Raw genomic sequence first — 14,664 nt, forward strand, 5'->3', positions numbered from 1 at the left:
ATTCTATGATTATTCAGACAAGCTCAAGAGTTAATGTCGCAGAGTCATAAGAACATAAGAAATAGGAGCAGGAGTAGGCCATCTAGCCCCTCGAGCCTGCCCCGCCATTCAATAAGATCATGGCTGATCTGAAGTGGATCAGTTCCACTTACCCGCCTGATCCCTATAAACCCTAATTCCCTTACCGATCAGGAATCCATCTATCCGTGATTTAAACATATTCAATGAGGTAGCCTCCACCACTTCAGTGGGCAGAGAATTCCAGAGATTCACCACCCTCTCAGAGAAGAAGTTCCTCCTCAACTCTGTCCTAAACTGACCCCCCTTTATTTTGAGGCTGTGCCCTCTAGTTCTAGCTTCCTTTCTAAGTGGAAAGAATCTCTCCACCTCTACCCTATCCAGCCCTTCATTATCTTATAAGTCTCTCTAAGATCCCCCCTCAGCCTTCTAAATTCCAACGAGTACAAACCCAATCTGCTCAGTCTCTCCTCATAATCAACACCCCTCATCTCTGGTATCAACCTGGTGAACCTTCTCTGCACTCCCTCCAAGGCCAATATATCCTTCCGCAAATAAGGGGACCAATACTGCACACAGTATTCCAGCTGCGGCCTCACCAATGCCATGTACAGATGCAGCAAGACATCTCTGCTTTTATATTCTATCCCCCTTACGATATAGGCCAACATCCCATTTGCCTTCTTGATCACCTGTTGCACCTGCAGACTGGATTTTTGCGACTCATGCACAAGGACCCCCAGGTCCCTCTGCACAGCAGCATGTTGTAATTTCTTTCCATTTAGATAATAATCCAACTTGCTATTATTTCTTCCAAAGTGAATAACCTCGCATTTGTTAACGTTATACTCCATCTGCCAGATCCTCGCCCACTCACTCAGCCTGTCCAAATCTCTCTGCAGACCTTCTACGCCCTCCACACGATTCACTTTTCCACTTATCTTTGTGTCGTCTGCAAACTTTGTTACCCTACACTCAGTCCCCTCCTCCAGATCGTCTATATAAATGGTAAATAGTTGAGGCCCCAGTACCAATCCCTGCGGCACGCCACTAGTTACCATCTGCCAACCAGAAAAGCACCCATTTATTCCGACTCTCTGCTTCCTGTCGGATAGCCAATCCCCAATCCACGCTAACACCCTACCCCCAACTCTGTGTGACCCAATCTTCTTCAGCAACCTTTTGTGAGGCACCTTATCAAACGCCTTTTGGAAATCCAAAAACACCGCATCCACCGGTTCCCCTCCATCAACCGCATAAAGTCGCACGGTGTAGAAAAGGCTCATTGAGTCTGCACCATCAATATCTACCACTAAAGGTGCGCTAATCCCATTTTCCTGCACTTGTCCCATATCCCTGAATGTTATTTTTCATCCAATTTTTTTTTTAAATTGTAACCTTTCTGGCTTCCACTACCTTCCCAGGCAGTGCATTCCAAATTCCCACAACCCTCTGAGTGAAAAGATTTTCTCTCTAATCCCCTCTAAACTCCTGTCCCTTACCCTAAAACTATGCCCCCTTGTGATTGATTCCTCAACCAAGGGGTACAGCTGCTCTCTACTCACCCTGTCCACACCTCTCATAATCTTACACACCTCAATCATGTCCCGCTTTAGCCTTCTCTGCTCTAAAGAAAATAATCCAAGCATATCCTTGTTTTAAAAGGAAACATTTCTAAGTTACCTTACCCAGTAAACGCATAACATTGGGATGATCAAACTCCTTCATACAGACTGCTTCGCGAAGAAAGTCCTCCATTTCTGTCCGTGTGCAGATTGCAACTGTGGGGAGGAAGTAAGAGGGTCAGTTAAATGCAGAACAGAAGGGGATTGAGATGTTCATTGTCAGCAGCCCACTGGTTTCAGCACTTCTCATGTACAAATGGTGATACTAGGCTGAGATCAAGCTGATAAGAAAGCTCAGAGGCACAAACAGGGTGGAAGTTAGATAGTCAAAGAACAAAGAGGAAATCATTTGTTCCAATGTGTCAAATATTTAACCTATTCTCTTTCAAAGTTGTGGCTGAACCTGCTTCTGGCACCTTTTTGAGCAATGCATTCCTGATCACAACAACTTGCAATGTCAAATAATTCTCAGCTTCCTCTGAGTTTATTTTCAAACTGTGCCTGGTTTCTACCAGCCACCCTGCCTGAGAAAATACATTTTCCCCGCACACTGTCAAAACTTGCCCTTAACTTTCTCTACTCTAAGGAGAGCAATCTCAGTTTCTCTCTGACATTCCTCATCCCAGGGTCAAGGATGTCATGGAGCAGTTGCAGGATATCCTTCTGGTGGAGGGTGAACAACCGGAACTTGTGGTCCACGTTGGTACCAGTGAATAACTTGGAAATATATCACCGTTCCTTCACTGTCACTGAATCAAAATCCTGGAATTCCCTCCCTAATAGCACTGTGGGTGTACCTACACCTCAGGGACTGCAGTGGTTCAAGAAGGCAGCTCATCACCACTTTCTGAAGGTCAACTCGGGAAGGACAATAAATGCTGGACTAGCCAGTGATGCCCACATCCCGTAATTGAACACAGTAAAAAGCAATTTTGCAAGAATACCCCTCTCTCTCTCTCTCTGAGTCAAGTCAGCAAGTACTGCAGCTGAAAAGAGAACTGGGAAGCTTCTCCACCAAACTACACAATGTTGTGATTACAAAACCAACTATTCACCAAGTCACCTGATAGAAGTCTACAGGATTATGAGGGGCATGGACAGAGTGGATAGTCAGAAGCTTTTTCCCAGGGTGGAAGAGTCAATTACTAGGGGGCACAGGTTTAAGGTGCGAGGGGGAAGGTTTAAAAGAGATGTACGAGACAGATTTTTTACACACAGGGTGGTGGGTGCCTGGAACTCGTTGCCGGGGGTGGTAGTGGAAGCAGATACAGTAGTGACTTTTAAGGGGCGTCTTGACAAGTACTTGAATAGGATGGGAATAGAGGGATATGGTCCCTGGAAGGGTAGGGGGTTTTAGTTAAGTCGGACAGCATGGTCGGTGCAGGCTTGGAGGGCCGAAGGGCCTGTTCCTGTGCTGTAATTTTCTTTGTTCTTTATTCTTTGTTCAAGTCAACTCTACTGGAATCTCAAATCACAACGGCTCAATCTTCTACTCCCTATGAGTGAAGGTTTGTTCCACAAACCTTTTTAAAGTATATCTACTTTCTTTGAACTTAATTCTCCTTTCTAATCTGTATGAATGTATATGCATGTGTTCTACAATACTTTTCACAATTAATAGGCGGCACGGTGGCACAGTGGTTAGCACTGCTGCCTCACAGCGCCAGGGACCCGGGGTTAGGGCCTGGGTAAGATGCTCTCTGTTGGAGCGTCGATGGACAAAATGGCCTCCTTCTGCACTGTCGGGATTCTATGATTCTGTGACAAATGTAGGAAGAGGAATGAGGCCCTGAAAGCAGATTTTGGGGAGTAAGGAAGGAAATTAAAAAGCAGGACCAGAAGAGAAGTACTCCCAGGATTATTCCCAGTGCCATGTGCCAGTGAACACCTGAATAATGTCAATCTTGTGCATGAATAAGAACTACAAGCTTTGACTCATTCACACCCTTGGGAGTGGCCTAAAATTCCATGGCAATGATTGCATGTAGATGTTGCTGAAGTTACATGCTCTCAGTCATAATTGATGCACACTCAAAGTCGCCAGAAGTTGTTACCATGAGATTTATTACAACTAACAAACTATTGAAAAACTTAACAAAATTATTGTAAGCTTTGGTGAACTGGAACAGATTGTTCATGACAATCTTTCAGAAGAATTTGACGTTTATCTCAAAGTCAATGGTATTCAGTATATAAAATCCACACCTTATCATCCATCAACCAATAGATTAACTGAAAGATTCGTACAATCTTTGAAACATTCTTTCAAAGCTTCAAAAGAGCAAGGTTCATTATCACGCCATGTGAATAGCTTTTTGGCATCTTATAGAAACACTACTCATGTGACTATCCAAAATTCACCTGCATTGCTATTCTTAAAGAGAAAGGTAAGGACTATGTTTTATTTGTATTACTTCCACTAACCTCAGAGATAGTAGGGCATCAACAACAATCTCAAGTTGTTAGATGAGGCATGAGGGCCAAACAACACTCATTTCAACAAGGAGATCAAGTGTTAGCCCGAAATAATAATGCCACGAGAGAGAAATGGGTACCAACCATAGTTTTAGCAAAAACAGGTCCACTTTTTTACAGGTTCAAACAGAAGATGAACTAGTTTGGCGACGCCATGCTGACCAATTGTTGTCATCTCAAAATGATTTCTCAGAACCATCTCCAGAAGTACCAAATTCTTTACACCCTAGTGTTGTGAGTGCTATGGCGGATGACTTAGTTGAAACTGAGTTGCCTGATGATTGTGTCTTTCCTACTATACCACATGAAAATGATGTAGGATTAGTTCCAAGAGAAGAATTGTCTATTGAAGTTCCAAATCATACTTCGAGGGTCAAGGACAACCAAGTTCCAGAATATTGTATACAACCAAAGAGGAATAGACGTCCTCCTGTCCGACTTTCTTATTGACTGTGTGTAATGATTAATGGTGCTCAGTACTGTGTCTATAGTATTATGATCCTATGTATAACATCTAGTAATTTGTTGTGAGGACAGAAATAAAGGAGGAGGGATGTTATATATTTACGTGATTGCATGATTGTGCAGAAGTTAAAATGCTCAGATTAAAGTTTCATGCCTTCTTTGTAACAGCTCTGCAACAGCTAGTGAAAATGTTTATCAGTTGCGGACATTCAAAGGAGTCAGTGTCGGCTATTTCAGCATGAACAAGCTAATCTTCACTTGCATAGGCCCCATAACATTCTGCTTTTTGACCTTCACCAGACCAGATTTTTCCATAACAAATACCAAAGGCGAGATATGGGGATATGCCATGCAAATGAAGGATTAGCAGAAGTCAATTTTTTATCGAATGAGAAAGGGCGAAAAGTCAGCATTTAATTGGCAAATATGTATGCAAATGAAGGATTTGAAAAATTGCTTGTTTCTGATTTGCTGTAATTGACTATAACTGCTAAGTTGTTTTTCTGTAACGTCAGAACCACTCGCAGGACAGCTGCGAGGAGGGGGTTCTCCTTGAGCACAAGTCATTAAAGGCCTCGCATTGGATGTATGGGGTCCAGTGCTGTTTGTACTAAGAGTTGACTAAGAGTGCCTAAGGTTGCTGGTACCCTGGATTTCTGACAGCTTTTGGAGGTTCCACCGAGATTGCAAACCCCCAGAGTATCTACACGGGAAAGAAGCATGGTGTCTCACTGGCCAACAACTCGGAGACTGCGGCGGCCTGGTTTTGGGCATCGAGTCATCTTGACCAGCACACGCTGTCCTGTGTAAACATTACTGAGGTGCAGCATAAGGATTGGGGGTTGGAACCCCTCTACAGGCATGGTTTTGCCGGGGTTCGAGTCCCCGTGAGTGCTTATCTTGATTTCCGCGGTCCCGGTTTGATTGATTATCTAATTCTAAATTGTTCAAAAGTGCACTCCAGTTTTTTTCTGCTTTTTGCTGCTATACCCTTTGCTGCCGCATGATGTTGCTCTGGACCAGATGATTTCGCTCTGCTAGAATCGTAAGTGTCTTAACCCTTTGTTAGCCTGTATTTTCATTAGTCTTAACTGTTTCGTTGTTTGCGGTCTTTGTCTGTCTGTGAGTACCCGTGTCCCATGCTGGCCGGCAGGATAGAACCTGCCTCTTTGATCATGGGAAATTTATTAGGGAAGGCACCTGAGCATCCCCCCAAGGGAACACCTAATGCATGGGCAAGGAAGTGTGAGCCATGTTCCAAAATGGGTGAAGTGGACACAGGGTAAGGAGAAACTTTTTCTGCCTGATGATACTTTAATAGAGACCACATTGAGAGTTTGGGATGTGTGTTAGGAGTAAAGGAGAGGAATGGTAAGAGAGACATAGGGTGGTCTGCATATTTCCAGTGGCGAATGGAGATGCAGAAGTATTTGGATGAGTCAAGGAAAAGGGCTTTAGAAAATGCTAGGAGGTCTGAAGAACTAAGGAATCGCAAGGGAGATGTTAAGGCCAAGATCTTAATTGCGCAGCCTCCTCACAACCCAACAAAAAAATCACTTCCTGCTGAACAGGATGATGAGGAGGAAGATTGGTTGCCCTTGTATCCTCCTTCACTGGACTTTCAGTCTACTCCAGCCCTGTATCCTCCTTTACCGGACTCTTAGCCGAATCCAGCTGAGGCCACACAAAGCCCTCCACCTCCATATGAGTCGGCCCTCCCTGCTGATGCCCCTGACAGTACTATCAGTGGGGATCCCCCCCCTCGCAACTGCGGGCCCCTCAGGATTCATAGCAGCTGCATCCCTAAAAACCCCCATCTCATCCCGAACCAGATCCCAGGCACCCTCTGCAACAACTGCTCCTCCGTGCCTTTCCTGGACCCTGGGGTGAGCCTGTGAATGTGTATTGCCCTTGGACACCTTCCGAGTTACGGGCTATCGTTGAATCCACTCCCAGCCCTCAAGATGGGATTGAGAAATTTATCCAGGTCCTTCGAAAGTGACATAGCCCCACAAAGGATGACATTGATGTTATCCTGGATGCCTGCTTGGGCACTGAAAAGTGGAGATCACTCCGTGATCAGCTGCAGAGGCCTGATGGGAACATTACCCCTGCAGCTTTAGACCAACCCTGGCAGCGACTGGCCAAAGTCTGGCGCAAGTCATTTCCTTCCGCTGTTGATTGGCATAAGATTCACGCTACGTGCAGAAACTTGATGAAGATGTGCAGAATGATGCTGGACGTTTTTGTGCTGTCTTTAATAAATGTTCTGGTATATCTCAAGATGCTGAAATGCCAGTACTTGTAAGTGCTCTTGTACAGGGCTTGCAGCCTGATCTGATGGAAATGTTTACGATGACATGTGTTGGGTGGGAAGGGAAAGAGAACCTACCCGAGTTTGTTATCACCCTCCAGCTCCAATACCAGAAACCTAAACCGGGAAGCAGGAGGGCAGATAAGATATTATATGCTGGTCAGCCAGGGCCCAGAGGGAGGCAACCAGGAGGGGGCAGGAATGGGGGACGTGGGCGAAGGGAGGATTCTTCAGCCACCTCCCCTACCACCTGCACCCCAAACCATCCCTTTTACCATGCACCAGTCCTTTAATTCCTACTGACAGTGTCGAGCCCCTCAATGCCCTGTCATCACCATTGTTGATAAAGAGCCTATGATCCCTATTGAAGTCGAAAGAAAGCTTACTGAGTTTTTAATTGACAGTGGAGCCACGTATTCCACTCTCCATACGCAAGAGGCTTCCCACATTTCCCTATCATCACAGACTTTGAGCATGGTTGGGGTCTCTGGACAACCAGTATCACTGCCTTTGTCCAACAAAGTGCCTTTCACCCTTTTGAGACACAAGGCGGAGCAGCAGTTTCTTCATGTGCCTGTAAACCTTTTGGATCAGGATCTTCTCTGTAAGCTGGGGTGTACATTAACCTGTTCTCCTGAAGGAATTCGTCTAGAGGCCCCAGAGTCTAAATATTCAAAGGTATGCGCCCTTCGCGACAAACAACATGATTTTGTACATGGGAGGTCATGTCTCACTAATTTAGTTGAGTTTTTGGAGGAGGTAACAAAAATTATTGACGAGGGAAGGGCTGTGGATGTTGTCTACATGGACTTTAGTAAGGCATTCGACAAGATCCCTCATGGCAGCTGGTGCAAAAGAGTAAATCTCACGGGATCAGCGGTGAACTAGCTAGATGGATTCAGAACTGGCTTGGCCACAGAAGTGATGTGGAGATGCCGGCGTTGGACTGGGGTAAACACAGTAAGAAGTTTAACAACACCAGGTTAAAGTACCAAATAAACCTGTTGGACTTCAACCTGGTGTTGTTAAACTTCTTACTGTGTTGGCCATAGAAGACAGAGATTAGCAGTGGAAGGCTTTTTTTCTGAATGGAGGTCTGTAACCTAGTGGTGTTCCGCAGGGATCAGTGCTGGGATCTCAGCTGTTTGTAATATATATTAATGACTTGGAAGAAACTGTAGCTGGTTTGATTAGCAAGTTTGCAGATGATACTAAGATTGGCGGAGTTGTGGATAGTGATGAAGATTATCAGGGAATACAGCAGGATATAGATAGCCTGGAAAATTGGGTGGAGAAATGGCAGATGGAATTCAATCTGGACAAATGTGAGGTGATGCATTTTGGTAGATCCAAATCAGGTGGGAGCTATTAAAATAAATGGCAGAATAATCAGGAGCACAGACACACAGAGAGATCTGGGAGTACAGGTCCACAGATCCTTAAAAATGGCAGCACAGGTGGAAAAGGTGGTGAAGAAAGCATACGGCACGCTTGCCTTCATCGGACGGGGCATCGAGTGTAAAGGTTGGCAAATTATGTTACAGTTGTATAAAACGTTGGTTAGGCCACATTTGGAATACTGTGTCCAATTCTGGTCACCACACTACCAGAAGGACGTGGAGGCTTTGGAGAGAGCACAGAAAAGGTTTACCAGGATAAATCACAGAATCCTACAGTGCAGAAGGAAGCCATTTGGCACATCGAGTCTGCACCAACCACAATCCCACCCAGGCCCTATCCCCATAACCCCATCATTTACCCTAGCTAGCCCCCTGATACTAAGGGGCAATTAACCATGGCCAATCCACCTAACCTGCACATCTTTGGTCTGGATGTTGCCTGGTATGGAGGGTATTAACTGTGAGGAGAGATTGAATAAACTGGGATTGTTCTCCCTGGAAAGACGGAGGCTGAGGGGCGACCAGATAGAAGTTTATAAAATGATGACGGGTATAGACAGGGTGAACAGTTGGAAGCTTTTTCCCAGGGCGAAAATGACAATTACAAGAGGGCACAAGTTCAAGATAAGGGGGAAAGGTTCAGTGGAGATGTGCGGGGTAAGTTTTTTACATATAGGGTGATGGGGACTTGGAATGCACGGCCAAGTGAGGTGGTTGAGGCAGTTATGTTAGCCACATTTAAGACTTATCTTGATAGGCACATGAACAAATGGGGAATAGAAGGATATGAGCTGTTGGTTTAGATTGGTAAACGTAATCGGCGCAGGCTTGAAGGGCTGAAGGGCCTGTTCCTGTGCTGTATTGTTCTTTGTTCTTGTTCTCCAGCAGAAACAACACCCACACTCCAAGAATGGTGGTGGGCTCTGCTGAAACACACACTCTCTCAATAGCTCCAAGGCATGTTCCATCATCCTTTGCAGCATGAACTGATAAGACTCTGGGCAAATATGAGCACTCCCTGGGGGAGTGGCACAGTGGCAAACCAGGGCAGGAGTGAAGCAGGGGCTACAGCACGACCATCTGGGGAACACCAGAGGCCATCAGAACACCGGGAGCATTGTGCTCACAGCCATGGATCTCGTTCTGACTGGGGGATCTCAGATTGCAAATGAACAACATCAGACAAATCAGATAACTGGATAGGGGGTGGCAGCATGATAACAAAAGGGAACCAAGTGTCCAAATGGATTGGCCGCAGCTGCCCATGCGACATGATCTGCCCTGTCATTACCTTGAGAAATAATGTCATTACCATTAGTATGAGACATAGACTTAATAATTGCAACACAAGATGGGAGCTGAATGGCCGAAAGGAGATTAGCAATGAGCTGACCATGTTTGACGGAATTCTCTGCAGATGGAAGAAAGCCCCGGAGCTTCCACAATGTCTAAAATCATGCGCAACCCCGAAGGTGTAGCATGAGTCAGTATAGATATTCACAGATTGTCCAGTGGTCAGCACACAGGCATGAGGGTGAACAATTCGGCCACTTGTGCAGAGCAAGTTCCTTTTTTGTGCATGGCTTGGAGAGTGAGATGATACTGTCCATGCACTTGAGGGAAAGGAGGCGGGTCGGACCGTCCAACACGTGGCCTAAGTACTCGACCCGAGGGCTACAGAGTTGCAGTTTGTTTCTGGAGGCCTTGTGACTCTAAAAGCAAGAGTGCACAAGAGAATCTGGAAGTCCCGCGAGCAGGCCTCAAGCGATGGGGAACAGAGGAGGAGGTCGTCAACATAGTGGTGAAGGATGGAACTGTGGGGAAAAGAGACATTGGCCAAATCAGATTGGTGAAAAAATAGTGGGGTTCTCCGTGTAATCCTGAGGCAATTGAGTCCATGTATACTGCTTACCCCTGTAGGTAAAGGCCAAGAGGTACTGGGAATCTGGATGAATGGGGATTGAAAAAAGTGCCGCACAAGTCCACGACCGTATAGTGAATGGACTGTGGAGAGATGCAGCTCAGAATAGTGGCAGGATTGGGAGCACTGGAAATGCCGGTATGACAGAGGCATTTACTGCCTGCAGATCCTGGACAAAGCGCCAGATGTTCTTACCTGATTTCCTGATGGGAAGGATGGGGGTGTTACAAGGACTAATAGTTGGGACTATAACTCCGAGGTGTAGGAGTTCTTCCAGAATGGGTCGGACGCCTTTCTCCGCGTCTGGGTTCAGAGGGTATTGGGATTTTGAGATAAGGTCTTGGTCAGGTCTAGCCAGACCTTGAAGGCTTCTGCCGACAGCACACAACCCACATCGTTGGGGCCCCTTGCCCACAGGTGCTCTGGGACTCCCATAACAGCTCAGGTGTGGCCACCATGGTGCTGCTGAGTTCCAGGGTTCTATGTTGAAAATAGGCAAAATGTAATCTGGGAACCTGAAACCGGAGCTGGACAGCGTTGTTGTATGCAAGGATCAACCCCTCTGCATCGTGGACAGTATGGCTGGGGTCAGTGTGAATGAGGTCATAAACCATAAACCCTTGCCTGTCGTCCCTGTGTCACACAAAGTGCAATATGGGGTGCTACACCTGGGGATTCCTCAAACAGGGACTCAGCCTTTTGGTTGAGGACAACTGCAACAGCTACCCCCGCTGGTCCGATGAATAGTGAGCAAAGGGTTAAAGTGCAACACTCACCCAGATGAGGAGGTGCTATTTGTTTGTAGGATGAGTCGGGTCCTTCGGGAGAGTAGTGGGCTGTGCAATGGAGATCGCTGTACCACTGGTACTGGACTAAGAGCGCCTAAGGTTGCTGGTACCCAGGATCTCTGACAATTGCTTTAAGAGGCGCTCACATGATTTTACGGTGATGTCATTGAGTGTTTCACAGGCTCCTGCTTTAGTTTCATTTTCTATTCTGTATATAGGCAACAGCTTCTCAATAAATCTGTTGTTATTTTGAATCTACATCTGCAAACCACGTCTTTTTCTTTTTGCTTAAAACCCACAACATTGTTAAGACATTACACTGGGATAGTGGATCTGGGTTAGTCTGGTTGCCTGGGACAGTCAAATCGGGTCAGGGATTGTCAGGTCAAGTTATAGAGTCATAGATGTTTACAGCATGGAAACAGGCCCTTTGGCCCAACTTGTCCATGCCGCTCTTTTCTTTTAACCACTAAGCTAGTCCCAATTGCCTGCGTTTGGCCTATATCCCTCAGTAGCCATCTTGCCCATTTAGCTGTCTAAATGCTTTTTAAAAGACAAAATTGTACCCACCTCTACTACTACCTCTGGCAGCTTGTTCCAGGCACTCACCACCCTCTGTGTGAAAAAATTGCCCCTATGGACCCTTTTGTATCTCTCCCCTCTCACCTTAAGCCTATGCCATCTGATTTTAGATTCCCATACATTTGGGCAAAGATGGTGACTAGCTGATCTATGCTCCTCATTATTTTATATCCCTTTATAAGACTACCCCTAAGCCTCCTACGCTCCAGGGAAAAAAATCCCAGTCCATCCAGCCTCTCCTTGTAACTCAAACCATCAAGTCCCGGTAGGATCCTCGTAAATCTTTTCTGCACTCTTTCTAGTCTAATGATATCCTGGGAGGTTCCCCCTCATTGATCCACTGGAGCAAGCTGAGAGGGGTGATTGAAAAGCAGCAGTGCTGGTAAGAGATTAATTGGATTAATTGAATTGTTTATTTATTTAATTAGTCAGCTAGTGTGTGTATTTTTTTGGCCTTTACTTTAACAGCAGTTTTTCAAGTTTAAAGTGAAAACTAGAAGTGGGCAGCAAAGGAGTCTGGGAAGGGTTTTTATTTTAACTTTAAAAGTCAGTTACCTGGGTGGTTCCCCCTCAGTAGTAGTTTTTTTTTTCTCTCGGGCCCCTAGCCCTATAAATTGGTGCAGAGGAGATACCCGATCCTCTACACTGGTAGAGGATCCCACCCTTCCATCCTCCTCTAACCTAATTATAAGTGTGGGGAAGTTTTTTGTTTTCTTTTTTTCTTGCTGGTAATGGCTTCAGGGATGGCAGTTCAGGCAGTATGCTGCATCTCCTGTGGGATGTATGTGGTGAGGAAATCCAGTAGTGTTTCAGGAGATTTTAGTTGTAAGAAGTGCATTAGATTGCAGCTTCTGGAGGAGCGTGTAAAGGAGCTGGAGGGGGAGGTAGAGGAACTCCGCATAATTCGGGAGGCGGAGGTGGAAGTTGATAGGAGTTATAGAGAAATAGTAACTCCTAGAAATGAGGCTTGGGTCAATGCCAGGAGGAGGGGTAAGAAGCAATCGGGAAGACAATCCCCTGGGGCGGTTCCCCTCCATAATAGGTTTTCGGTGCTGGAGGCTACAGTTGAGGAGGAATCAACTGAGCATAGAGAGCAGATCTCTGGGGGTGAGCCGAGTGAGAAAGCTCAGGTGGTTAGGGGCTGTAAAAGACTGGGCCTTGTGATTGGGGACTCCACAATTAAGGGGACAGATAGGAGGGTCGGAACTAAAGGTAGGGACTCAGGGTTGGTGTGTTGCCTACCAGGGGCTGGGGTCCGGGATGTGTCTGACAGGGTATTCAGGACTCTTAGGGGGGAGGGAGATAAACCACAAGTTATTGTACATGTGGGGACACACGACATAGGGAGGATAGGGGAAGGGAATATTAGGCAGGGATTTATGGAGTTGGGGTGGAAACTAAAGGCCAAGACTGACAGAGTGGTTATCTCTGGACTCTTGCCTGTACCACGGGATAGTTTAGAGAGGAATAGGGAGAGGGAAGGTTTGAATTCATGGCTGAGGGGATGGTGCAGGAGGGAGGGGTTCAGGTACTTAAGCAATTGGGGCTCGTACTGGGGAAGGTGTGACCTCTATGAGAAGGATGGTCTACACCTTAATCAGAAGGGGACCAATATCCTGGGGGGTAAATTTGCTAAGGCCATGCAGGGAGGTTTAAACTGATTCGGGGGGGGGGAGGGATCCTGAGTAGTGGGGCTGAAAGTGAGGGATGCATGGATGGGGACTGCAATGCACGGCATTGCAGAGGTGGGGTGGAGCAGGGTTTGAAATGTGTATACTTCAATGCCAGGAGTATTCGCAATAAAGTGGGTGAACTTGCAGCGTGGATCAGTACCTGGGACTTCGATGTTGTGGCTATTTCAGAGACATGGATAGAGCAGGGGCAGGAATGGATGCTGCAGGTCCCGGGGTTCAAATGTTTTAGTCGAAGTAGGGAAGGAGGTAGAAGAGGGGGAGGGGTAGCATTATTGGTCAGAGATTGTATCACAGTGTCAGAGAGGAGGTTTGATGAGGACTTATCTGTTGAGGTAGTATGGGCGGAGATTAGAAATAGGAGAGGAGAGGTCACCCTGTTGGGAGTCTTTTATAGACCTCCTAAAAGTTCTAGAGAGGTTGAGGAAAGGATTGCGGAGTCAATCCTGCTTAGGAGTGAAAGTAATAGGGCAATTGTTATGGGGGATTTTAACTTGACTAATATTGACTGGAATTGTTATAGCTCTAGCTCGTTAGAGGGGTCAGTTTTTGTTCAAAGCGTGCAGGAAGGTTTTTTGACTCAGTATGTAGACAGGCCAACTAGAGGTGAGGCTATATTGGATCTGGTGCTGGGAAATGAGCCAGACCAGGTGCTAGACTTGGAAGTTGGTGTGCATTTTGGTGATAGTGACCACAATTCGGTTACGTTCACCTTAGTGATGGAAAGGGATAGGCATGAACCTCGGGCCAGTGGTTTTAGCTGGGGGAAGGGTAATTATGAGGCTATTAGGAGAGAATTAGGAAACATAGGTTGGACTAGGAGATTACAGGGACTGGGAACGTCCGACATGTGGAGTTTTTTCAAGGAGCAGCTACTGCGAGTCTGTGATAGGTATGTCCCTGTCAGGCAAGGAGGAATTGGTAGGGCTAGGGAACCGTGGTGCACCAAAAAAGTTTCTTTGTTGGTTAAAAAGAAAAAGGAGGCTTATGTTCGGATGAGACGTGAGCACTCGGGTAGTGCACTAGAAAGCTTTAGATTGGCTAAGAGGGAGTTGAAGAGCGAGCTTAGAAGGGCTAAAAGGGGACATGAGAAGACTTTGGCGGATAGGGTTAAAGAGAATCCTAAGGCGTTCTATAGGTATGTCAAGAACAGAAGGTTGGTTAGGGCAAGTTTAGGGCCAGTTATAGATGGCAGAGGGAAGTTATGTGTGGAACCGGAGGAGATTGGTGAAGCATTGAACCAATATTTCTCTTCGGTGTTCACGCAAGGGGACATGAATATAGCTGAGGAGGACACTGGGTTGCAAGGGAGTAGAATAGACAGTATTACAGTTGATAAGGAGGATGTGCAGGATATTCTGGAGGGTCTGAAAATAGATAAATCC

The 14,664-nt window shown here is 46.1% G+C and overlaps 1 protein-coding gene across 1 annotated transcript in view; it reads right to left on the reverse strand.

The window, feature by feature from the left end:
- Positions 1-14,664, reverse strand: part of axl (AXL receptor tyrosine kinase) — a 326,648-nt gene that overhangs the window by 60,737 nt on the left and 251,247 nt on the right. The window contains exon 15 of the mRNA XM_078241607.1: positions 1,707-1,799. Coding sequence (XP_078097733.1) covers positions 1,707-1,799 — 93 coding nt within the window. The remainder of the gene's footprint in view (positions 1-1,706; positions 1,800-14,664) is intronic.

The sequence above is a fragment of the Mustelus asterias genome, chromosome 24 (assembly GCF_964213995.1).
Source record: "Mustelus asterias chromosome 24, sMusAst1.hap1.1, whole genome shotgun sequence".
In the NCBI taxonomy this organism is placed as follows: Eukaryota; Metazoa; Chordata; class Chondrichthyes; order Carcharhiniformes; family Triakidae; genus Mustelus; species Mustelus asterias.